The sequence below is a fragment of the Canis lupus genome, unplaced genomic scaffold (assembly GCF_011100685.1).
Source record: "Canis lupus familiaris isolate Mischka breed German Shepherd unplaced genomic scaffold, alternate assembly UU_Cfam_GSD_1.0 chrUn_S226H386, whole genome shotgun sequence".
Lineage (NCBI taxonomy): Eukaryota > Metazoa > Chordata > Mammalia > Carnivora > Canidae > Canis > Canis lupus.
The window spans coordinates 1-26,910 of NW_023331157.1; the positions used below are offsets into that span (position 1 = coordinate 1).

Consider the following 26,910-nt stretch of genomic DNA (forward strand, 5'->3'; position numbering starts at 1 on the left):
CATTCATGATACTTCTCAGGAAAGATGTCCGATAAAGCAGAGGAGTTTGCTGTTGGGCCTGAAAATCAAATGAAACGTCGTGGAGAACCCATTAGTCCTCCTCCATCTAAGAGAATGATGAGCATGGCCCTGCTGTCAATGAAACAGGAAGGAGAGGGAGTGTCCTACCCTGGGGGCTCAGCCATGTCCTTGGAAGGTGAGGATGTCTGTCCTCCCCTCCCCTTCCAGACCTGACCTAAGGCAGCCTGGCCTCTGGCTCCTTCACTCCGTGGGAGCAGTTTCTATCAAGTTTACCGGCTTTGGGTGATACTGTCGTCAATTTCTCAGCCACAGTGGACCAGGTGTTCATATGTCCTTCCTAGAAACTTTCCTGGATTCCCAAACTCTGCACTCTACTGGTTTCTTTCTCCTTTTTGAATATGCCTTTTCATTCTTCTTTCTGCTTTTCTCTCTTTCCTCTTAATACTGTCGTCATTCCTGAGTCCCACCGTTATCTACACATGGTACATGACCTGGCCCTGCCATCCTCTCCTGCCATTACATGTCCTCTCTGTGTTCTCCTTGCTGTCTCTGTCTCTATCGTTTGGTTCCTGGCCCTGGCTCCTCCCCTCCTAGGGGCCCTGCATGGCCCTCATGGCCACTGGAACTCCTCTTCTGTGTGTGCACAGGCCGGTTCTGTCTTCTGTTCCCAGCTCTGCCCAGGGGTCACCTCCTCAGAGGGCCCTGCTTAACCAGGCACTCATGGAGGATTCCCCTCCTGCTCTCCATCACATCCCTGCTTAATTCCTTCTTGACACAATGTCAAACTGTGTTATTCATTTTGCCCATTTTACACATACCATCTGACTTCCTTATGAGGATTTAAGTTCCATAAGGGTAGGGATCATTTCTGTCTGTTGTGTTTGTCTCATTCCCTGCCAATCTCCCAGCTTTTGGCATGGTGCCTGGGCCAGAGGAGGATGAATAAATGAAATAGATGTGTTGGATTTGGTGTACAAAATAATTGGTCTGAGAAGAAAAAGACAGATGAGGATAATCATTTACTGGCTGGAATTTTTAGTGATGGAGTGCCAGTTATCAGGCATCCTGATATCAGTGACATGTTCAACTTTTCACCTTGTAGAGGGCATCAGGTGACATTAGTCATGAGTGCCAGGGTTCTGCGAATGTTTCTTAATTGATTATAGTACATTTCTGTGTGCATGCATAGTGCCAAGAATATAGGAGACTTCCTTGTTGTAATATTTTTTGTGAGGTCAAATTTTCAGGTCTAATACATCTGTCTGGTTTGGCCTCCTGCTATGAATGAAAATTTTAGAGACTGTGGAGCACATGGATGTCTGTATGGGGTTGTTGAAATGCACATGATTGCAGCTCCACATTCAATCTGGTTTCCAGATGCACCTGTCCTTCACAGTATCCGTGGGGAGGGGAGGGAAAGTGGTCAAACCCCACCTGATGGCTTCTTGTCAACATCTGTTACACCAGAGCTTATGAATATGGCAGGAGATGGCATTTCACACAGTCAGTTTGATTCTTTGCCTCATGACTTAACCAGTGTCATCAAGGGTGGGCTGCTTCAGGAACCTGGTAGTAATGCACTGGTGGGAAGAATCATTACCACCTGTCTCTCTGCAGATGACCCCAAGGTCACAGGAATGTCTGTGTCAGGAGAAATGCCAGATAAATTGCAGATACCAGTGGAAATCAGTGCTGAAATGAAACAACAATTAAAGAAGGAAATTCAACGTTTTGGACAAAGTAGGTTAAGAATTTTTATCAGTGAAACTACAGGAGGTCTTTCCCATTCTGATTTAGACTAGATTCAACTGACCTCTTGAGGCTCATCCTTTGTCAGACTTGGGTTTTCACATAATTTAGGATGATTCCTCTTTACTTATACTAAAATGTCCCTGTATACCTTTTTGTTCTTTTTTTTCATCTCTTAATTGGTTTTTGTGTCCCAGAGTTCCATTGGTGGTTATGTTTGGGTGTCCAGATGTAAGCATTGAGAGCACATGTGCTCTGTAACATTCTAGCCCTTGGATGATTGCTGAGACACCAAGGTTGAGTTCTACTTCCTCTTCGTACTTTATAAACACTGAAGGTTTTCTTTTTGAATATCTCCAGAATATGAAAGAGTCTTCAAATTGCTTGAAGGAGTGCAAGGACCTCTGGAATTGCGGGAAAAAATTTGCTGTATTTTCCGTCAAGGGAACAGCAAGGTGGGTATAGAGAGAAACTCTATAGCACATTGGGCCCAGTGCAGTGCTGGGCACGTGGTGGGATCAGGCCCTGCCTGGCATTTCTCAAACCCTGGTCATTATCATTCAGAGTTCATGTTGTCTCTAGTTGTTTAGATTGATATTGTCTGAGTCTCATTCTTCCAAGTTCAAGGAGACTTCTATTCATACTGGAGTTTGAGGTAGGTGTTGACTGTGAACTGACATTCTTTGTTTACAGATTCATCCTTACCATGATGGTCCATTTTCTATTCCCATGTAGATTGTAAGCTCCCCTTTCTCTCCCCCACAGAGCTTCCCACATTGTGGATTCTTTGGGTGTCTTTTGGTTAATGACTTGTTTCTTTATTTTCAGATTTAAAAGGCAAGACTTAATAAGGCACCTGGAGAAGTACTAGAAAAATTAGAATCTGACTACTTCCTCAACAAAGACAAATCACACCCCAAACTTATAATTCTGTTATCAAAATTATCAGTGAGTAACCAGAACCAGTTTGCTGTCCTAGAATAGAACTGGATATTGTTGATGCTTTCTAGCACATGTTCGTTAATAAAATTATCTTATTGAGAGTAAGAAAAGGCATTGGAACTTTAATGTTATAAGTTTCTGTTAGTAAAATTTTTTATGCATTTAAAAGGATAATTTGTTGTCTGTTTGTTTTCCCCCTGAAGTGTGGGAACACTTTAAATGATCAGCTTATAGTATATCCTAGGTCCTCAGCAGGTCACAGGCCTCTAGCTGGTATTTATAACTGTCTTCTACACTATCCAGTTCTTCTTTTTTTAAAAATTCTGTATTTTCAGTAATCTCTATATCCAGCATGGGGCTTGAACTCACAACCCCGAGATCAAGAGTCGCATGCTCCACTAACTGAGCCAGCCAGCACCCTGTAGACCTCTCCATTTCTTACTTGTTTTGCCTGACGCAGCCCCTCAGCTGATCATAGGGCTCAGCCTGAGGGGATGACTCACACCTTACTTACCATGGACCCACCATTAGATGTCCTGTCTGAACTGACTTGTAATTATTTTCCTTTGACTTTAATGACAAACATGAGGTGCTGAAAAAAAGCCAAACATCCTGACACAGTCCTCCTCATTGTCTTGTGTAGTTGCAGTCCTGTGTCCTTCCCAGTCAGGTTCCATCTCTCTACACTGTGCAGGGAGCCCCATGTTTGCCTGATGATTGAGGGAGAGGAGTCATCCAGCCTGACCCCTTGGCAGTGTCTGTTTCCATTTCAGTGGAGTCATTGTTAGGGCTCTTGTGGAAAACATTTCTCCTTTGGAAAAAGACCTTCAGTGCAGGGAAGCCTAAAGTTGTGAGGACAGGAAGCAAAATTTGGCTACTGGATACCTAAGAGTAATAGTGAGAGGAGCCCCTCGCATTACCATCCCTTATTAATGAAGATGTGAATTATAGCTATGGGAGAGACAGCTCCATATACTGGCAAATGAGGTAGAGCATTGACATCCTCTAAATTATATTACTCCAGCCCCTCAAGATACTACTGCCAAGTTAGAACCATAACTGTGGCTTTAAAAAGATCATTCCATTATATTTTTGAAACTACCACTTCAGAATAATGAGGTAGATAATAAACCTACTGAATTCCATAAGCATATGTCCTGAGAAGAAATTTCCTTATTTATAAGTGATGCTGTGTGGAATACCATGACAGTAGATAAAGCATTTTCTAAATATGTGAATGTTTTCTCAAAAATATATGGGTGGGAAGGAAGATCCATATCCAGAATAAATGTCCATTTGAATACAAAGAGCTACCTTTCCCTGATGAAAGAAGACCAAAATAATCCACCTGCCAACTGGTAGGTAGTTGATTGACCACTTGGGGGTAGATGCCATATCAGGTGCTCACTCTTGGTCTATTTGGCTGGCAGATGGAGCAGTCAGCAGTATCTGCAAGACGATCAGTCTTGGTGAGTGCAAGTTCATGTTTATGGTCCCTGCATAATCTGCATCCCTGATTCCATGTCCAGGATGCACCATTACTGCTTGAGAGATGGAGGCATTCACCTAAAGAGGAACGGAGGTGGTCTTAGGAGCTCAGAGTGGCCTTGGCTGAGAGACAGCAAGGAAACAGGGACCTCAGTCCTACAACATTAAGAAACTAGAGGCCCACCAATAACGTGAAAGGGCTGGAAGCAATTTCTCTCTCTCTGAGTCTCCAGTTAATGACCCAGCATGGTCAACACCTTGACTTCAATTGTGTGAGACCCTAAGCAGAGAACCCAATCAATCCTCCCTGGTCTTCTGACCTATCGAACTCCTTGATCATACATTTGTGTCATTTTGCACTGCTAAATATGAGGTAACTTATTATGCAGTATTAGAAAACTAATATGGACAAGTGCCTTCATATTGGAAAGTCAGAACTGAAAATCAGGCATGATGCTTTTTTCTTTCCAGTCAGGTGGTTACAGGGAACTCCTCATGATGCTGTAGGTGTAGGGTCAGAGAACTTTCTTCTTCTGGGCCTCACTTCAAGCTAGCTAGTTTTTCAGGTCACTTGTCAGTGGGTCATAGTACCACAAAACCATAAATATGTATGTTATCACCAGCACCTGGTAGGCCAACTCTTTGCTGTGTCTCTTTTTTAATGGTAAGAAAATTGAGATTCGTCAATTTGCTGTTCACTGTAGAAGCATAGTCTTGACATGCCCTGGACTACTAAATCTCTAAACATTTCAATAAGCTGCAAGGCCTCTGATTTTACGTGGGAATTATTTCCTATATTATATCTTCCAAGTGTGTGGCCAATGTGTCTATTAATTTCTCCTTCCTTCTTAATAGGAATAATGTCATAAATGCAAAGGAATAGTGTCATGTCCATTGTAAGGTAAAAGTGATCAAGATCCCTAAGGAATGGTTTCTGACATTAGCTCAGAGAATTGATATAAGCCTGAGGTAGGAAGTGATGGTGCCCTTTTCAGCTGAAGGCATACTCTTTCTGGTGATACTTCCTAAAAGAGCAAAAAGCATTCGCTCAATCAAATAGATATACCAGATGCCCAGGGATGTGTTGATGGCTAAGGCAATGGAGCCACAAGTGAAACAGCAGCTGTAATTTAAGTAAACAACCAACCAAGTTTATAATTGGCAGTCATTCTCCAAGATCTGTAAGTTCTGCACTGGCCAAATAGGTAAGATGAAAAGATATGTTCAGAATTACCACTGTGCATCTTCCAAATCACCACTGGGTAGATTAGGGGAAAACCTGAGACCACTGAGAGACAGTACAGAGGTAAAATTCTATTAATGACCTGTCCTCCAGGGATGCCTGGATGGCTCAGCGGTTTAGCGCCTGCCTTCAGCCCAGGGCGTGATCCTGGAGTGCCAATATCGAGTCCCATGTCAGGCTCCCTGCGTGGAGCCTGCTTCTCCCTCTGCCTGTGTCTCTTCCTCTCTCTCTCTCTCTCTCTCTCTCTCTCTCTTTCTCATGAATAAATAAATAAAATATTTAAAAAGAAATGACCTGACCTCCAATGCCCCTCTCTCTGACTGCTGGACCACAGTGATGCTTTGGGTCTCCTGGAATTAGTGTCATTCAGATCCAGTATTGAGTAATCTTCAAGAATTCTGATTACTAACCTTTCCACCGTGCATTGTCATGCTAGCACTTGGCCACAGATCTGTTGGGAGAAGGTTGGAAAAACAACAGCATAAATATTTCACAGTGTAGCATGGTTCTTCCTCAAGGGCAAGCCCACAGCCATTTCTGACCAACAGAGAAGCAAAGATCCACACAGAGCTCTTTACCGATGCCTGGGATCCCCTTAGAAAATAGTGTACCACAGCCTTAAGGAATGTCATGTGTTCTGGTCTTCCTAACCCAGGTGAGCCCTTATGTGTGATGAACTTACTCTAATACTCTCATCTGCTTAACAATACCTTCCTCTGCTGTCCACCAAGGAAGTTCTTGCATTTCTCCTTAATGTATAATAGCCATTTTTGGACTTATTTCAGTCAACCAAGCAAGCAAACTGTGAGAGGCATCCCTAACTCTGAAAACGGAAACTTGGAACTCATATCCTCCCTTAATGATTCAATATAAATGAATTTGATCTCTTTCACACTCATTTACCTTCTACCTTCATACATCACTCTTTAAAAAATTTCCACACAAATTCTCCATGCTTTTGAGTAAACATATAAGAAAAAATCATGTAGATCTTTTGGTGAATATTGCCGCTCCTCATGGGTCACATTTTTGGGGCGTGTGGGAACTTGAGTGTAGTTAGAATTTTGAATGACAAGTGGTGGGTGTAGCTTCTGAGCAGGATCAGCAGTGCCTTCGACGGCACTCACTTCACGTGAGACCGTCAGTTTCTGCAGTGGGGAAATTACCTCTTCAGATAGCAGTGGAAAGTATGTTTCTCTTTGCAAAGACATTTCACATAATTTTGGGGGTTCAGGAGACCCAGTTTCACCATACTCCGCATATATGACCTATTATAAGTCCCAGGATCCCATTCATTCCCAGCTGTTATGGTAAGATTAATGGAAAGGCCATGTGAAGTTGGGATAGAATGTGCACTGTGTTTCAGATACTTGCAGGATTAGCTTTTTTTTTTTATTGGGTTTCCCCAAATCTCAGCCCTTGGGCTACAGGAGAGAATGGTTTGTTTTCAAGGCAGTCACAGAATATTTCAGGTCCTTTCTGTGCCCCTCGAGCTTGGATTTTAAGAACTTGAGCATGTACATTTTCCCCTCAGGTTCGTCAGCACGTTCAGAAGCAACCATTCACTCCCATTAAACTCATTTTGACCACAATGCCCACGGCTACCACACACTAGGTCACCCAGACCCTTGAACTTGACTAAAGGTCTCTAAGGGTGATCCTTTGAGAAACTCCATTGTCATTTCTGGCCATGAGCTACCATGCCATTTACCATTGGACCATGGGTCAACAATACCTTTCCATGAATCAGGTAAGAGAAAGAATTACAGAAACCCAGAAACAACTCACAGATGTCATGTTTTAGATTCTGTTCTGGGAACACCACATGCTAGGAATCTAGGAACATGTATCAGTGAGTCTTCAGCCAGAAGAAGAGAACCAGCAGGAGACAATACCCATATGTGTCTGTACTGATACATGAGCACATGTGTTGACATGTATATGTGTGCTGATATAGGTTAGTTACAGGGAAACCATCTCATGCAATGGTACTTGCTCACTTGGAAGTCTCTGTAGGACCACTGTCTCCTCATCTGATGCTGGAGCAGGGCAGGAATTCAGGAACAGGAGATCAGGAGCAGCTGAAAGCCATAGACATGGGCCTCAAGCCACACAGAGACCTACTGAAGCACATGCCTGTTCATTTTCCTCCGACCTTGGGGAAGAGGGTATTCTGCAGAAGCCAGGGCCCTTCAGAAAGCACTAACTTCCAAGGCCCTGTACTCTGATTTACGTTGGAGGTCTCCTCCTCAGGGAGGCCACCACATCAAAATTACTGTCCGTCCTTTGGCATCTCTCCACCCCATTTCAACTTTCTGCAGACTACTTACCATTACCTGACAGTTGCTCTGCTTGTCTAGTGTCCCATGGAAGAGCCATGGGAAGAGAGTCCAGTTTGCTTCTTTCACACCTAGTTAAGCAGCTGGCACTTAGACGGTTTCTAGCAAATGCCTAATGAATTATTTTTAATCCTCACCCCAGCCTAGGAGGTTGATGCTGTCAGGGGCCTCAGTCTGCAGGAGGGGATGTGGAAACACAGAGAGGTTAGGTCCATAGCTCCAGGTCATGAACAAATATGGGTGGACCTGGACCAAACACTCAGAGTCAGATCTGGATTGAAGCCAAGTTCTTCCTCTCCCCCAATGCTGCCCCCAATGGCACAGCCTCTGGCTGCCCCTGGCCCACAGTCTGCCATTGGTCCTTATTTGTCATCTGACTCTGGATCTGGAACATTCTCCACTCACTGTCTCTCCCTGACAGGAGGTCCCAGGGAAGTGTGGGTCTAGCTGTCATGTACCTCAGCCTCTACCTCAGCTCTTCAGCCCTGAGGACTCCCAGGAAGAGCTACCTTGTTACACAAGGTCCATGTCTGTCCCTCCTCTAATCCCTGGCCCACTGGGGAGTCTACACTCTATCTGTTCCCCAGATGAGATCACTGACAACCAGTGAATGACCCATGGTGAACTTCTCTCTGCCCCAGAACCTGTAGCCTCTCCCAGGTACTAGGCCATGCCTGTTTCCTGTAGGCAGCACCAAGCCTGAGCAGAACATTTACAGAGCACCTAAAATGGGCCAGGGTGGGATTTGGCTTCTTACCTTCCTGTTCCCCTCCACCTCATAGTCAGTCATCTTATGAGGCAGGAGCTAGATTTCCACTCATCACCTGAGGAAATTGGGCCCCCAGAGAGCATGTCCTTGTTTCAGGTCGGACAACTGGCTGGGAGCTGAAGCCAGTGTTAACCCCGAGTGTCCCTCAGTCCATGGCATGTGCTCTTGAGAAAGGAGCAGCATATTCCTGTGCTTCACAATGGAAAACTGGATTCCTTACTAAATTGAGATCTAAAGACTAAAAAGTACAAGGACTTTGCCCTGCCAAGTGAAGAAGTCGTTAACCTTAAAAATAAAACTGTTGGGGGCTGGGGTGCTTGGATGGCTCAGCGGTTGAACGTCTGCCTTTGGCTCAGGTCTGTGGGATTGGCCTGGCATTAGGCACCCTGCTCAGCGGGGAGCCTGCTTCCCCCCTCCGCCTCTGCCCCTTCCCCTGCTCCTGCTCTCTCTCAAACGAATAAATAAAAATAAAAAAATAAAACTGTCAGTTATTTTGCCAGCAAAATGCATTTATTTGAGAATAGCAGAGAATTGCGATCTAGGACATAAATCTATAACAAAACCATAGGCAGGTCTGGAAAACAAAGGAAAGGACAGCTCTTTTATAGAGAGAATGGGCATTTGGAAGGGCCCTAATAAACAAAAAGTCCACTGGAGTAAACTGGGATTTGAAACTATAGCGGCTTCTCCTTGGCTGGTCTGTTGCTGGGGGAGGATGAAACTTTCTTCCTCCTGCTGAGATAGTAAAATAGCAGCTGAAGTAGTATGCACTTGCAAGGTACATTCTTCCTCTGGGTCTGAAATTGTAACCAGCTGTAGGGCGTGAGAGCTCCCCCTACTGGATCCCTGACTCCAATTTCGTGAGGTCATGCTTTATGAAGTTTCATACATTCCATGGGAAGATCCCCTTTTATTTCCAAGTACAGCATGATTCTTTCCACGGTTCAAAACCAGCACATAAGGCTTTGAGAAAAAAGTTGTTTGTGCAGTCAGTAGTATACTGTATAAACTTTCCTTTTAAGTGTTTTAAACAGTTTAAATGATTTTAAACAGTATAAATCATTCAACAACGGACTGACAAATGCAACAACTGAAGGGACAGTTGAAAAGAGCCATGCATCTGTTCAAGCACACTTGGGACCTCCCCCTTTCCCCCATCCATGCACTGCAGCCACCCTATCCTCCTGGTTCCCAGCACTTGGCAGTCTGTGCCCATTTGTGGGCCTTTGTAGCTGGACTTCTGCTGCCTCAACTCCACTTCCCACGTCTTGTCACGCTTACCCTCTTTCCTGAAATGCCACCCCCATCATCAGCCTAACTAAAGTAAAACTCTCAGTAGTTCTCCTTCTGCTCCATTTCTGTCAGAGCACTTGGACATGCAGACAATTGGTCTCCTTCCTGATTCCGCGTGGTTCTGCATGGGGAGGGACTGCCACCTGTCTACCCATGTTCACTCCTCTTTCTTCTTCACTGCTGGAACCCTGACTTTGTCTTCGGTGGCCATGTGAGGCCTGGTTGACAGGTTTCAAAATATGCAGGCACTGCTATACTAGTTTTCTTCCAAAATAAAGAGAAACAGTATAAATAATTTGCAGTTTCATTAACTGGATTTATACTTAGTTTATTATGTAGCATATATGAAGAAGCATTTCAGGGTTGGTGGAGGAAGGGCCTGTGAAAATCCATTCCAAAATACAAGTAATGAGAACACTGGCATAACCTGTGTAAATAAATGGTTTCAGGACTCTGCTAATTAACTCAAAGCTGGCAACAACTGTAAGAGCATTCACTCAAGAAAGATGGCTTGATCCCAGGAGGGACAGTGAGCTTTGTGCTGCTGTGATGAGCACTGTTCCCAGTGCTCTCTGCTCAGCTCCATGGCAGCCCTGAAGCCAATGACCTCACATCCACAGTAGCTCTGAACACCAGCGACCTGTCAGCCACTGGAGGAACAAAACGAACTGGAGCCCCCCCTCAGCAATCTCTATTCCTAGACAATTATCAGTAGTAGACGTGTCTGGTGACTCCCAGAAAACACCAGTCCTGGGGCTTGTCCATCACTGAGCAGTCTGAGATCTCCCTCTATGAGCATAGCCCTGTTCACCATCTTAAAGTGCCAGATGGAACCCCTGTAGGGATTATGAGTAGAAGGGATGATAGTGAGCAATCTTGTCTTGCTTTCCATTTTATGTGCAGTAAGTACTTCAAATGTTTCTTCCCCAAGAATAATCTAAAAGTAGATGTGTAGACATATTTTTTTACCAAATGCTTTTAGTTTTTCCTCATGACTCTAATGATCAAACAATCCTCCACCTTTTCTGTTAAAACAGTGGGTCGGTTTTGGATTTATCCACACTGAGCTTCAAACTCAACCCTTTGGCTGTTATGTAAAAATTGTTCTGCTTCCTATAAATGTTTTTTTCATGTGGCCTGTGTGACCAAATTCTGCCTGCAGAGGGAGCCTGAGAAGTGGCCAGGAAGACTTGCTTCCAGGATCAGGGCAGCTGGCACAGCAGGCTCCTGGGGAGGCAGGAAGCTCCTCCAACACCAAGCTGTGCACCACACACAGCTTCTCAGTGTCGGGCTGCTGCAGGGCAGTGTGGCGAGCAGCATCCCATGGCCTGCAGCTTACCTTACATTCCTTGGAGCAGTAATAATACATCAGAATCTTCTCCCATGGCACCTCCCTGTGCACACCACTCCCAGACTCCCTAGGGAGCATATTTCCAGGAACTCCCATTGGGCATATTCTAGAAAGTTCCACCTGAGAGGCACCACCATTTTACTGCCATTATGTGAGGTGCTCACAGGCTCCTGGAACAAGGTGAGGATTTTCCCACTGGGAGTGTGGATTCTTTTCCCTGGGGGATCTCTGCCCAAGGTGCCTTCCCTTGGCTGTGGTATCTTCCTGGGGGATCTACCTCAGCCTGGGGAGACATTTGCTTGGGTTGTGATCTCAACTCAGGAGAAGGCATGTCCTGGGCAAGTTATCTCAGCCATGTTGGAGACAAGGCTGCTCCTTGGTGGTGTCTCTGAGTTCTGTGAGGGACTTTCTTTGTGGAATTCTCTCAGCACTGGGAGGGATGGATCTTTGGGTGATTATCCCAATTCTACCTGGGGAGTGAGGGTGTTTCCTAGAGCTCCATTCAAGCTCTGTGAGGGAAATGTTTCTTGGGGTGCATTACCCCAGCCCTTGGGTTCCTCTTCCTGAGGGTTTCTATCTCAGCCTGTGAGACATTTTCCTTGGTGCTTAGCTCAGAACAAGGAGACACTTTTCCTTGGGTGCTTGTGTCAGCCATGATGTTGCTGGGCTTTTCTGGTGTTCGGCTGGTCCCTGGTGAGGTCTCTGAGTCCAGGGGAGACTTTCCAGGGTGCTTGGTCACGTCCTGTGGGGGTGCTGGTCCTTGGATGCTTTAAGATCAGAGTGAAGTTCTCCCTAGGAGGCTCCATCTGAGCGGTGTCAGGGAGAGATCTTCACCTATGGTGCTTTGTCAGAACTGGGGCTTTGGGCTCTTTCTTGGGGCTCCCTCTGAGGTCTAGGGAGCAGAGGGGGGAAGGTCCATCTCTGCCCAGAAGGGGGGCTGTGCCTTCAGTGCCCCTTCTCAGCCCTAGGTGAGGTGCTTTCCTTGGGCACTTCATCTCCCTTAGGTTGGGGGGGGGCTACTCTTCTTTGACTAGTGTATCTCAGCCCTGGCTGGGGAGCATTTATTTGGGGGGGGGCTCTGTGTCTGCCTTGAGGGTGGATTCTCCTTGGTGTGGTCTGTCCCAGCCTTTGCAGTGAGGTCTTAGTTGGGTGGTGTAATGCACGTTGGGGTGGTTTGTTCTTACTTGGATGCTCTGTCTCAGCCTGGGGTGGAGTACTTCTCTTGATTTCTGTATCTCAGGCTTGCTAGGTTCTATCTACATTTTTAAGTATGACTTTGGGTATCAAGATGAGAATCTGGGAATGACAATATATGAGAGTTCATTGCATTATATAGTCATAAACACTTGCTATATAGGCAGTCTTAAATTTCGGCCACCCTGGTGGGAGTGCAGGGACCTCTCATTATGTCTAAATGTGGATTTTGTGGTGATTAATGTGGTTTATTGGCCATTCATGTATGTCTTTTATGAAAAGCCTTTACAGAACTTTTACCCTCATTTTATTGAGATATTTATATTTTAGTGTTTTTAAAAATATTTTATTTATTTATACACAAAAGACACACAGAAAGAGGCAGAGACACAGGCAGAGGGTGAAGCAGGCTCACTGCAGGGAGCCTGATATGAGACTTGATTCCTGCCCCCGGGATCATGCCCTGAGCTGAAGGCAGGTGCTCAACCCCACTGAGCTACCCAGGCCTCCCTATATTAATATTTTTGAAATTGATTTGTAATTCAACATATATTTATATTCACAGATATTCAAATATAAAAATGTCTGTCTTCTTTTTTTATTTTAATTTTATTTATTTATGATAGTCACACACAGAGAGAGAGAGAGGCAGAGACACAGGCAGAGGGAGAAGCAGGCTCCGTGCATTGGGAGCCCGACGTGGGATTCGATCCCGGGTCTCCAGGATCGCGCCCTGGGCCAAAGGCAGGCGCTAAACCGCTGCGCCACCCAGGGATCCCATGTCTTTGTCTTCTGATGATGTTTTGCTTTGTCACTCTTTTTTTTTTTTTTGAGAGAGAGAGAGAGAGAGGCAGTGTGGGCATGCAGGGTGGAGGGCCAGAGATGGAGAGAGAATCATGAGTAGGCTTCACACCCAGGGTGATTTGATCTCACCACCCTGAGATTATGACCTGATTTGAAATAAAAAGTCAGATGCTTGACCAACTGAGCCACCCAATGCCCAATGTCTGTCTGTCTGTCTCTCTCTTTCATTCTTTCTTTTTATGACTATTCATTTGGGAGAGAGGTCATGGGCAAGTGGGGGTGCGTGAGAGAGAGACAGACACAGAGAGAGTGCACAAGCAGAGAAGTGGGGGCAGTGGTGAAGCAGACTCTCCAGTGAGGAGGCAGACTAATGCTGGATTCAATCCTAGGGCCATGGAATCATGACCTGAGCCAAAGGCAGATACTTAACCAATTGAGCCATCCAGGTGTCTAGAATGTCACTCTCTTAATAGTGTCCTTTTGATGAACAGATTTCTTTAGTTTAATTAAGTCTAATCAATCGATTCCTCATGGTCAGGGCTTTTATTCTTTTCAAAAGCTTTGCCTACTTGAAAGCCATGAAGGTAACATCCTAAATTTACTTCTAGATCATCTAGTCATCAGAAATTGATGTTGTATGGACAGGAAGCAGGTCAGAGCAGAGGCGCAGTTCCCCATAGGGAGCAAGTGGACTTACTGAATGGATCACAATGGTTTACCGGCCCTGTTGTCAGCAATCTAGGAACTGCTGTTTTCAGATTTATTTCTAGAGTCTCTGTCCTGTCACACTGGTGGAGCCACCTACCCTTGCTCCAATACCACAGAGTTGTCATTGCTCCTCCTTTCCAGCAAGTTGGCTGTCTGGCAGTGGGGTACCTTCAAATTGGTTCTTTTGCTTGAAGTCAGTCTCAGCTATTCTAGGCCCTTTGATATCCATATACTGTTTACTATCAGCTCATGAATTTCCCCCAATATTAACAGGATGGGTTTTTAATTTTTTTTTAAATGAAAAAAAAATTTACTTACATTTTAAGTATAATACAATAATTATTATTATTATTATTCTGGGCAGAAATGACATTAATGACTTAAGAACGAGTCTTCCAGTCCACAAGAAATGTATCTCTGACTTCTGTCAGGGCGGTTTATGTTTTATGTGTAGTGCTTCAGCATACCTGTTGTTAGGTTTACTCTATGGGTTTTCATGTTCTTCTGTTTTATGGATTTTTAAATTTTAAGTAATCTGTACATCCAACATGGGGCTCAAATTCACAGCCCCAAGAACAACAGTCCCATCATCCACTGACTGTGGCAGCCAGGTGCTTTTTAATGTTCTTGACATTGTTCTTATGGTATTTTTGAAAATATTTTTTTCTAATTGGTTTGTTACTACACAGACATACAGGTGTTTTTGCTTCTTTCTCTTCTATCAAGTAACTTGGCTATTGTACACTTTTTAATTCTAAATATTTTGCATCCTTTTGGATATCCCAAGTACAAAAGCATGTCAACTGTGAACAATGAAAACGTCGCTTTTTCCTTTCCAAAATTTATACTTATTATATTTTACTGTCAGGTTTCAGTTCCTCCAGTATGTTCTTGAATACACAGTGGACAATCTTGTTTTATTTAAAACTCCAGAAAAAAGAGTTGCATATGTCACCATGAAATACAGCACTTGTATACATGTTTTTCTGGGAGAAATAATCTTTCTTAGGTTAAAGAAGTTGCCTTTCATCTGAAGTTGCTGTTAGTTTTTACCATGAACACATATCCAACTCAACCTGTTTATTACGATGGCCCTGACATTTCCCTGGTTTTTGCTGTACATGTAGTGTATTTCACTGATGGATATTCCAGGGCAAAACCAGTTTTGCCTTCCAAAAATAGACCCAGCAACAACATAACATTTCTTTGTTTGTTTTGTAAGATTTTGTTTATTAGAGAGACATATATGAAGGGGGAGTGACAGAGGAGAGGGAGAAGCAGGCTCCCCACTGAGCAGGGAGCCCGATGTGGGGCTCAATCTCAGGACCCTAGGATCATGACCTGAGCTGAAGGCAAATGCTTAACTGACTGAGTCACCTAAGCTCATTTTTTTATGTCCTATTTAATTTCATTTGCTAACCATTCATTTAGGAATTGTGTGTTTATATTCAGGAAAGAGATCTGGGTCTTTGGCTTTCCATTCTTCCAGTGTTTTTGTGAGATGTCGGTAACATGTTTTAGTGGCCTCAAAAAATGATTAGGGAACTCACACTCTTTCTTCTCCTTTCTGAAGGAGTCTGTATAATTGGTATTATTTTCCTCCTGAATGTTTGAAGGACTCCTCAGAAAAGCCCTTGAACAGGAAACTACAAATGTTGGAGAGGATGTGGAGAAAGGTGAACCCTCTTGCACTGTTGGTGGGAATGTGAACTGGTGCAGCCACTCTGAAAAACTGTGTGAAGGTTCCTCAAAGACTTAAAAATAGATCTGCCCTATGACCCAGCAACTGCACTGCTGGGGATTTACCCCAAAGATACAGACGCAATGAAATGCCGGAACACCTGCACCCTGATATTTATAGCAGCAATGTCCACAATAGCCAAACTGTGGAAGGAGCCTCGGTGTCCATCAAAAGATGAATAGTTAAAGAATATGTGGTCTATGTATACAATGGAATATTACTCAGCCATTAGAAACGACAAATACCCACCATTTCCTTCGACGTGGATGGAACTGGAGGGTGATATACTGAGTGAAATAAGTCAATCAGAAAAGGACAAACATTATATGGTCTCATTCATTTGGGGAATATAAAAATTAGTAAAAAGGAATAAAGGAAAAGGAGAGAGGATGAGTGAAAATATCAGTGAGGGTGACAAAACATGACAAACACCTAACACTGGGAAACGAACAAGGGGTAGTGGAAGGGGAGGTGGGCAGGGGGTTGGGGTGACTGGGCGATGGGCACTGAGGTGGGCACTTGATGGGATGAGCACTGGGTGTTATGCTAAATATTGGCAAATTGAACTCCAATAAAAAAATTTAAAAAAACCTTAATGAAAAAAAAAAAAAAAGAAAGAAAAGCCCTTGGGATAGGAAGGCTCTTCATTTGGTGCTAAAAGTTGTACCATATTAAGGAGCATCCAGATTTTCTATTTCTTTTTGGTAGAATTTGGTATGTTTCATTGTTCTAGAAAACCGTCCATTTCATCTCAGATTCCAAATTTGATATAACATCATTCTGGGTGTTCCTGCTGTATTTCACAGAACTGTCTTCTGGATGCAGGGCTCAGTCTCCTGCTTGGTTGCTTGTGTTGTTTATCTGTGGCTAAATTGTCCTTGATAATCATGCCGAGGATGGCGTGGGCTGATAGTCCTGTAGCAACCAACTTCTGCTTGTATTGAACGTCTTTATGATCATTTTTCTTTTCCCTGCCATTAACTTATGCTTTCCTCCTAGGAGCTGTCTTATTCTGTTCAGGCTACCATTTAGTAACATGCCACAAACTAGGAAGGTGATAAGGACAGATACATGTGGCCCTGCCAGTGGAGGCCGGGAAGCCCAGGGCCACGGTGCTGGCACTAGGGCGATCTAGGGAAGGACCACTCCCTGGGTCAGAGCCTGGTGCCACCACTCTGCCCTCAGTGCTGGGAAGATCTCGGGGTCTCTTTGGAGACTTCTTTCTGAAGCACTAAGCCCAGGCGGTCTGTGACCCTGCCCTGACCTCAGTCCCTGCCAAAGGTGACCAATGCCTCCAAATACCTGCTTCTATGGGAATTTGGATTTCAACATATGCTGTGGGCAGACACGAGCATTCAGAATACAGCATAGTTCTCACTCTACTTTACTGGGATTTATTGTAGTCTTTTTTGCATCTTCCTCCATGGACAGACCTCAGTATTTGCAACCATTTTTCTTTTCTAACAAATACATACAAAGCTATAAGTTTTCCTCTCTGTTCCTCATTATGTGTGTCCCACAGATTCTGACATCCAGATTTTGCCTAAATTCAATAGTAAGTATTGATATAGAAGCATGTTATCAAATTTTGAAGTGCTTTTTGTTGTGTTGCTAAGATGTACTAATTTAATTTCATTTTGCTTTGAGAACATAGTCTGCATGAAATTAATAATTTAGATTTTGTTGACACTGTTGCCAATATTTGCATGGTAGAGAATAATTTATATTCTGATTATTGAATACAGGATTCTATGTGAGGACATGATCAAGCCTATTGAGGGTAGTATCTTTCAATCTGTGCATTGGCTATTTTGCAGCCTGAGCTAAGCAAATTTGCACATTCAGATTGATGCCTCATGGAGCAAAATGACTGTTGCAGGTGGACATGTGCATCAAAGGATTCCATCACAGTAAACCTTAGGACTTCTTCAGGGAGCCGGAGGGAGAGATGTGACCACATTCTCCTGCTACGTATGACTGGAGTAGCATGTAAGTGAGGATCCCTGGCAGCCACCTTGCAATTATGAGGAGGAGCTGGAACTGGGATGAAGTGGTTTCAAGACAAACAAAGAGAACCTGGGGGAATGGACAAATCCTTTAGTTATATTATTGTTACAGGATCCAGCCTCCTTTTGATGCTAATCTCCCCTTAGCTGTGGCTTTTTGTGTCATTTTTGCCAAAACAGGGGAGTTTCTATTCCTCAGATCGAGAGTAACCTTTGCAAAACAGTGTTTACCATGATAAGTGAAAGAGAAAACACAAGATCCATTTGGAAATCAGCAGAAATTGCACCATCTAGAAACAAATATTTTTCACATATAGTATGACCAAAGCCTGGAGTTATCTCATAAAAGGCATGTTCTTCTTATAGTTGGAATTTAGCATGAAGAATGTCAGTATATGAATGCTCCCTCAGGGTACCCAGACTCCACTGTGACAATGCAGAGAGTGCAGAGCAGCTATGAGATGGAGAAGGGCTCCTTCTCCACTTCTGCAGGTGGGTACTATGGAGAGTGCTACGTGAGCACCCTGAGAAACTAAAGGAGGGGAGGCCTCTGGGATGATGGGCTCAGCTGTGAGGACTGATCAGCTTCCCGTGTTGGCTCACCCTCATGTGGTCTCTTAGTACAGTCCTTGATCTTCAACATTTCGGGTTCAAACGCAATGAAAATTTTGCATGTAAAATGAAATGCAATTAAAATTTTTCAGTTAAAATGTTACTAAGGAAGTTTGCAGGAGATGATAGTTCTCAGAAAAATGGATTCACACTCAGCAACATCACAAGTCACAGACAGATCAATAAGCATGTCATTTGTGGGCTGAGGTACATAGCAACAAGCCCACTAGGATGCTTTTCCACTACTCAGTGCTGTTTTGTTAGTTCCTAGTGAAAGTGGTGAACACAGCACTCGGGGCCTCGGGCCGTGGATTTGAGTGCCTGTCAGTCCTCCTCTGGGTAAATAGCTACTAGGACAATTGCTGGATCTTAGCGTAGTTCTAGATTTCACTTTTTATGGACCCTCCATACTGTCTTGGTACGATGCATTTTAGTCATTAATGGAACACGTTTATTGATGCTCCTCAGGAAATGATGACTGATAAAGCAGAGGAGTCTGCTGTCAGGCTCCAAAGCCAAATGAAACGTCCTGGGAAACCCATCACTCCTCCTCCGTCTAAGAAAATGCAGAGGATGGCGCTGCTGTCACTGAAAGAGAAAGGAGAGGAAGCATCCCACCCCAGAGGCTCAGCCATGTCCTTGGAAGATGGTGAGGATGCCTGTCCTCCCCTCCCTGACCTGACCTGACCTGACCCACGGCAGCTTGGTCTCTGGGTCCTCCATGCCACAGGAGCATTTCCTATCAAGGTTACTGGCTCTGACTAATGCTGCCTTCAATTTCTCAGCCACACTGGACAAGATGTTCACACTGTCCTTTCTGGAAACATATCTGACTTCCCAACTTCCTCATCCTACTGCTTTCCTTCTCCTTATTTTTTTTTTAAATTTTTTTTATTTATTTATGATAGTTACAGAGAGAGAGAGAGAGGCAGAGACACAGGCAGAGGGAGAAGCAGGCTCCATGCACCGGGAGCCCGATGTGGGATTCGATCCCGGGTCTCCAGGATCGCGCCCTGGGCCAAAGGCAGGCGCCAAACCGCTGCGCCACCCAGGGATCCCTTTCCTTCTCCTTATTGAATATGCCTTTTCATTCTTCCTTCTGCTCTTCTTTCTCTAGACTCTTAAGGGTGTCATCATTCCTGAGTCCCATCATTACACTGTGTCTCATTCCACACTGCTTCCTGCCTCATCCATCTGCTCCCCTAGCTTCTGAGTTTACATCCTGCTTTTCCACTTGACCCTAGTAGCCCATCTATTGCTGTGTGCCCACAGTGACCATGTCCACACGGTAATCAGATGCTGACATGTGTATCATTAGTGTCATCAAATCCCTCCTGTATTCTGCACAAATTCTGAGTCCCAACGCTGGTGTACACAGCCTACAGGATCTGGATCTGCCATCCTCTCCTACAATCACCTGTCCTCTCTGTGTCCTCCTTGCTGCCTCTGTGTATGTCCATTACTCCCTGGCCCCTGTTTGTCCCATTCTAGGGGCCCTGCATTGCCCTCATGGCACCTGGAACTCCTCCTATGTGTGTACACAGGCCAGCTCTCTCTCTTGCTTCTGGGGTCACATCACTATTGAGCCCTGCTAGACCAGGTGCTCATGGAGGCTTCCCCTCCTGCTCTCTGTCACATCCCTGCTTACTTACTCCCTGACACAAACTCATACTGTAATATTCCCTTTGCTCATTTTACACCTACCACATGACTTCCACAGTACGTTATACATTCCAGAAGGGAAAGGTTTCTTCTGTCTTGTTCACTGCTCATCCTCAAAGTTGCCTTGATGCATGCAAGAGGAACATGAGTGAATGAAATAGACCTGTCACACTGGAGTAAAACAAATAAAATTACTTTGATAGAAAAGACTGATGAGGATTGTCATTTACTGGTGATGGAATCTAATATCAGGCATCCTAATATCAAGTGACAGTTTCAGCTTTTCCCCTTGTTGAGGGCATCAAGGAGACATTAAATCAGGAGTGCCAGGCTCTCTGAAGGTTTATTAATTGGTTATAGTATCTAAATAGGTTTCTATATCTATGTTTAGTTCCAAGAATATAAGAGACTTCTCTGTTGTATTATTTTTCCTGAGGTCCCATTTTCAGGTCCGATTCATCTTCTGGTACCACATTCTGCCATAAAATAAAAACTTTAGAGACAGGAGGCACATACATGTCTCTGTGGGGTTGTTGAAATGCTCATGATTGCAGCTCCACATTAAATCTTGTTTCTTTTTTTTTATAATGAATTTATTTTTTATTGGTGTTCAATTTGCCAACATACAGAATAACACCCAGTGCTCATCCCATCAAGTGCCCCCCTCAGTGCCCGTCACTCATTCACCCCCACCCTCCACCCTCCTCCCCTTCCACCATCCCTAGTTCGTTTCCCAGAGTTAGGAGTCTTGATGTTCTGTCTCCCTTTATGATATTTGCTACCCATTCCTTCTCCCTTCCCTTCTATTCACTTTCACTATTATTTATATTCCTCAAATGAATGAGAACATAAAATGTCCTTCTCCGATTGACGTATTTCACTCAGCATAATACCCTCCAGTTACATCCACGTTGAAGCAAATGGTGGGTATTTGTCATTTCTAATGGCTGAGTAATATTCCATTGTATACATAGACCACATCTTCTTTATCCATTCATTTTTCGATGGACACCGAGTCTCCTTCCACAGTTTGGCTATTGTGGACATGGCTGCTAGAAACATCAGGGTGCAGGTGTCCCGGCATTTCATTGCATCTGTATCTTTGGGGTAAATCCCCAGCAATGCAATTGCTGGGTCGTAGGGCAAGTCTATTTTTAAGTCTTTAAGGAACCTCCACACAGTTTTCCAGAGTGGCTGCACCATTTCACATTCCCACCAACAGTGTAAGAGGGTTCCCTTTCCGCTGCATCTTCTCCAACATTTGTGGTTTCCTGCCTTGTTAATTTTCCCCATTCTCACCGGTGTGAGGTGGTATCTCATTGTGGTTTTGATTTGTATTCCCTGATGGCAAGTGATGCAGAGCATTTTCTCATGTGCATGTTGGCCATGTCTATGTCTTCCTCTGTGAGATTTCTCTTCATGTCTTTTGCCCATTTCATGATTGGATTGTTTGTTTCTTTACTGTTGAGTTTCATAAGTTCTTTATAGATCTTGGAAACTAGCCCTTTATCTGATACGTCATTTGCAAATATCTTCTACCATTCTGTAGGTTGTCTTTTAGTTTTGTTGACTGTATCCTTTGCAGTGCAAAAGCTTCTTATCTTGATGAAGTCCCAATAGTTCATTTTTGCTTTTGTTTCTTTTGCCTTCGTGGATGTATCTTGCAAGAAGTTACTGTGGCTGAGTTCAAAAAGGGTGTTGCCTGTGTTCTCCTCTAGGATTTTGATGGAATCTTGTCTCACATTTAGATCATTCATCCATTTTTAGTTTATCTTTGTGTATGGTGAAAGAGAATGGTCTAGTTTCACTCTTCTGCACGTGGATGTCCAATTTTCCCAGCACCATTTATTGAAGAGACTGTCTTTCTTCCAGTGGATAGTCTTTCCTCCTTTATCGAATATTAGTTGACCATAAAGTTCAGGGTCTACTTCTGTGTTCTCTATTCTGTTCCATTGATCTATGTGTCTGTTTTTGTGCCAGTACCACACTGTCTTAATGACCACAGCTTTGTAGTACAACCTGAAATCTGGCATTGTGATGCCCCCAGCTATGGTTTTCTTTTTTAAAATTCCGCTAGCTATTCGGGGTCTTTTCTGATTCCACACAAATCTTAAAATAATTTGTTCTAAGTCTCTGAAGAAAGTCCATGGTATTTTGATAGGGATTGCATTAAACGTGTAAATTTCCCTGGGTAACACTGACATTTTCACAATATTAATTCTGCCAATCCATGAGCATGGAATATTTTTCCATCTCTTTGTGTCTTCCTCAATTTCTTTCAGAGGTGTTTTATAGTTTTTAGGGTATAGATCCTTTACCTCTTTGGTGAGGTTTATTCCTAGGTATCTTATGCTTTTGGGTGCAGTTGTAAATGGGATTGACTCCTTAATTTCTCTTTCTTCAGTCTCATTGTTAGTGTAGAGAAATGCCACTGAATTCTGGGCATTGATTTTGCATCCTGCCACAACTGCCAAATTGCTGTATGAGTTCTAGCAATCTTGGGGTGGAGGCCTTTGGGTTTTCTATGCAGGGTATCACGTCATCAGCGAAGAGGGAGAGTTTGACTTCTTCTTTGACAATTTGAATGCCTTTAAAGTCATTTGTTGTCTGATTGCAGAGGTTAGGACTTCCAGTACTATGTTGAATAGCAGTGGTGAGAGTGGACATCCCTGTCTTGTTCCTGATCTTAGGGGAAAGGCTCCCAGTGCTTCCCCATTGAGAATTACATTTGCTGTGGTCTTTTCGTAGATGGCTTTTAAGATGTTGAGGAATGTTCCCTCTATCCCTACACTCTGAAGAGTTTTGATCAGGAATGGATGCTATATTTTGTCAAATGTTTTCTCTGCATCTAATGAGGAGGATCATATGGGTTCTTGGTTTTTCTCTTGCTGATATGATGAATCACATTGATTGTTTTACGAGTGTTGAACCAGCCTTGTGTCCCGAAAAATAAATCCTACTTGGTAATGGTGAATAATTTTCTTAATGTACTATTGGATCCTATTGGCTAGTATCTTGTTGCGAATTTTTGCATCCATGTTCATCAGGGACATTAGTCTAATTCTCCTTTCTGGTGGGGTCCTTGTCTGGTTTTGGAATTAAGGTGATGCTGGCCTCATAGAGCAAATTTGGAAGTACTCCACCTCTTTCTATCTTTCCAAACAGCTTTAGTAGAATAGGTATAGGTATGGTGTCTTCTTCTTTTTTTTTTTTTTTTAGAGGAGGTAAGTTTTTTTTTTTAATTTTTTCTTACTTTTTATTGGTATTCAATTTACCAACATACAGAATAACACCCAGTGCTCATCCCGTCAAGTGCCCCCCTCAGTACCTGTCACCCATTCACCCCCACCCCCTGCCCCCCTCCCCTTCCAACAACCCTTAGTTCGTTTCCCAGAGTTAGGAGTCTTTCATGTTCTGTCTCCTTTCTGATATTTCCCACACATCTCTTCTCTCTTCCCTTATATTCCCTTTCACTAGTGTTTATATGGTATGGTTTCTTCTTTAAACGTTTGATAGAACGCAGCTTTTTTCAAAGATTTTGAACGATTGTATCTTCATTGTCATTAGTTTCCATGAATCTTTTAATTCTTCCTTAATTTCCTGGTTGACCTTTTCATCTTTTAGGAGGATGGTCCTCAACCTCCACTGTTTTTTTTTTTTTAATAAATTTATTTTTTATTGGTGTTCAATTTACCAACATAGAGAATAACACCCAGTGCTCATCCCGTCAAGTGCCCCCCTCAGTGCCCATCACGCATTCACCCCCCACCCCCCGCCCTCCTCCCCTTACACCATCCCTAGTTCATTTCCCCGAGTTAGAGTCTTTTTCTTCTCCCTTCCCTTATATTCCCCAGATGAATGAGAACATATAATGTTTGTCCTTCTCTCAATTGACTTACTTTCAGCACTCAGCAAAATACCCTCCAGTTCCATCCATGTTGAAGCACATGGTGGGTATTGTTAAGTCTCTAATGGCTGAGTAATATTCTATTGTATACATATACAACATCTTCTATATCCATTCATCTTTTGATGGACACCGAGGCGCCCTCCACAGTTTGGCTATTGTGGACATTGCTGCTAGAAACATCAGGGTGCAGGTGTTCCGGCGTTTCACTGTATCTGAATCTTTGGGTAAATCCCCAAAAGTGCAATTGCTGGGTCGTAGGGCAGGTCTATTTTTAACTCTTTGAGGAACCTCCACACAGTTTTCCAGGGTGGCTGGAAATGGCTGCACCATTTCACATTCCCACCAACAGTGCAAGAGGGTTCCCTTTCCTCGCATCCTCTCCAACATTTGTTGTTACCTGTCTTGTTAATTTTCCTCATTCTCACTGGCGTGAGGTGGTATCTCATTGTGGTTTTGATTTGTATTTCCCTGATGGCACGTGATGCAGAGCTTATTCTCATGTACTTGTTGGCCATGTCTATGTCTTCAGCTGTGAAATTTCTGTTCATGTCTTTTGCCCATTTCATGATTGGATTTTTTGTGTTTTTGCTGTTGAGTTTAGTAAGTTCTTTATAGATCTTGAATACTAGTCCTTTATCTGATAGGTCATTTGCAAATATCTTCTCCATTCTGTAGGTTGTCTTTTTTTTTGTGTTGACTCTTTCTTTGCTGTGCAAAGCTTCTTATCTTGATGAAGTCCCAATAATGCATTTTTGCTTCTGTTTCTCTTGCCTTCATGGATGTATCTTGCAAGAAGTTACTGTGGCCAAGTTCAAAAACGGTGTTGCCTGTGTTCTCCTCTAGGATTTTGAAGGATTTTTGTCTCACATTTAGATCTTTCATCCACTTTGAGTTGATATTTGTGTATGGTGTAAGAGAATGGTCTAGTTTCATTCTTCTGCATGTGGATGTCCAATTTTACCAGCACCATTTATTGAAGAGACTGTCTTTTTTCCAGTGGATAGTCTTTCCTCCTTTATCGAATATTAGTTGACCATAAAGTTCAGGGTCCACTTCTGGATTCACTAATCTGTTCCATGGATCTATGTGTCTGTTTTTGTGCCAGACCACACTGTCTTGATGACCATAGCTTTGTAGTACAACTTGAAATCTGGCATTGTGATGCCCTCAGCTATAGTTTTCTTTTTAAATATTACTTTGGCTATTCAGGGTCTTTTCTGATTCCACACAAATCTTAAGATGATTTGTTCCAACTCTGTGAAGAAAGTCCATGGTATTTTGATAGGGAATGCATTAAATATGAAAATTTCCCTAGGTAGCATTGACATTTTCACAAAATTAATTATTCTAATCCATGAGCATGGAATATTTTTCCATCTCTTTGTGTCTTCCTCAATTTCTTTCAAAAGTGTAATGTAGTTTTTAGGGTATAGATCCTTTACCTCTTTGGTTAGGTTTATTCCGAGGTATCTTATGCTTTTGGATGCAAATGGGATTGGCTCCTTAATTTCCCTTTCTTCAGTCTCATTATTAGTGTATAGAAATGCCACTGACTTCTGGGCATTGATTTTGTATCCTGCCACACTGCCAAATTGCTGTATGAGTTTTAGCAATCTTGGGGTGGAGGCTTTGGGTTTTCTATGTAGAGTATCACGTCATCAGACGAAGTGGGAGAGTGACTTCTTCTTGACAATTTGAATGCCTTTAATGTCATTTTGTTGTCGGATTGCAGAGGCGAGGACTTCCGGTACTATTTCATAGCATGGTGAGAGTGGACATCCCTGTCTTCTTCCTGATCTTAGGGGAAAGGCTTCCAGTGCTTCCCCAGTGAGAATTGTATTTGCTGTGGTCTTTTCATAGAAGGCTTTTAACATGCTGAGGAACGTTCACTCTATCCCTACACTCTGAAGAGTTTTGATCAGGAATGGATGCTGTATTTTCTCAAATGCTTTCTCTTCATCTAATGAGAGGATCATATGGTTCTTGGTTTGTCTCTTGCTGATATGATGAATCACATTGATTGTTTTACGAGTGTTGAAAAAGCCTAGTGTCCCGGGAATAAATCCTACTTGGTCATGGTGAATAATTTTCTTAATGTACTGGTGTCTTGTTGAGATTTTTTGCATCCATGTTCATCACGGATATTGGTCTGTAATTTTCCTTTTTGGTGGGGTCTTTGGTTTTGGAATTAAGGTGATGCTGGCATCATAGAACGAATTTGGAAGTACTCCATCTCTTTCTATCATTCCAAACAACTTTAGTAAATAGGTATGGTTTCTTATTTAAACGTTTGACAGAATTCCCCTGGGAAGCCATCTGGCCCTGGACTTCTGTGTCTTGGGAGATTTTTGATGACTGCTTCAATTTCTTCCCTGGTTATTGGCCTGTTCAGATTTTCTATTTCTTCCTGTTCCACTTTTGGTAGTTTGTGGCTTTCCAAAAACACATCCATGTCTTCTAGATTGCCTAATTTATTGGTATAGCTATTCATGATATGTTTTTAAAATCGTTTGTATTTCCTTGGTGTTGGTAGTGATCTCTCCTTTCTCATTCATGATTTTATTAATTTGAGTCTTCTCTCTCTTCTTTTTAATAAGGCTGGCTAATGGTTTTTCTATCTTATAATTCTTTCAAAGAACCAACTCCTGGTTCCGCCTTTTGTTGATCTGTTCCACAGTTCTTCTGGTCTCGATTTCGTTCAGTTCTGCTCGAATCTTTATTAACTCTCTTCTTCTGCTGGGTGTAGGATCTATTTGCTGTTTTTTTCTCTAGCTCCTTTATGTGTAAGGTTAGCTTTTGTATTTGAGTTCTTTCCAGTTTTTGAATGGATGCTTGTATTGTGATGTATTTCCCCCTCAGGACTGCTTTTGCTGCGTCCCAAAGATTTTGAATGATTGTATCTTCATTGTCATTAGTTTCCATGAATCTTTTTAATTTCCTTAATTTCCTGGTTGACCCTTTCATCTTTTAGCAGGATGGTCCTTAACCTCCACGTGTTTGAAGTTCTTCCAAACTTCTTGTTGTGATTTAGTTCAATTTCAAGGCATTATGGTCTGAGAATATGCAGGGGATGATCCC

The 26,910-nt window shown here is 43.1% G+C and overlaps 1 protein-coding gene across 1 annotated transcript; it reads left to right on the forward strand.

Annotated features, from left to right (window-relative positions):
- Positions 1-19: 19 nt before the first annotated feature.
- Positions 20-2,817, forward strand: LOC119879081 (integrator complex subunit 6-like). The gene is made up of 4 exons (XM_038589538.1): positions 20-196; positions 1,639-1,761; positions 2,131-2,225; positions 2,599-2,817. The coding sequence occupies exons 1-4, from the start codon at positions 25-27 to the stop codon at positions 2,602-2,604; spliced, it is 396 nt and encodes a 131-aa protein (XP_038445466.1). The 5' UTR covers positions 20-24; the 3' UTR covers positions 2,605-2,817.
- Positions 2,818-26,910: the final 24,093 nt, after the last annotated feature.

Coding starts and splice junctions, on each gene's coding strand:
- LOC119879081 (XM_038589538.1), top strand. CDS start 25: ATGTCCGATAAAGCAGAGGAGTTTGCTGTTGGGCCTGAAAATCAAATG. Junction 197..1,638: donor CTCAGCCATGTCCTTGGAAG/GTGAGGATGTCT, acceptor GTCTCTCTGCAG/ATGACCCCAAGGTCACAGGA. Junction 1,762..2,130: donor AATTCAACGTTTTGGACAAA/GTAGGTTAAGAA, acceptor GAATATCTCCAG/AATATGAAAGAGTCTTCAAA.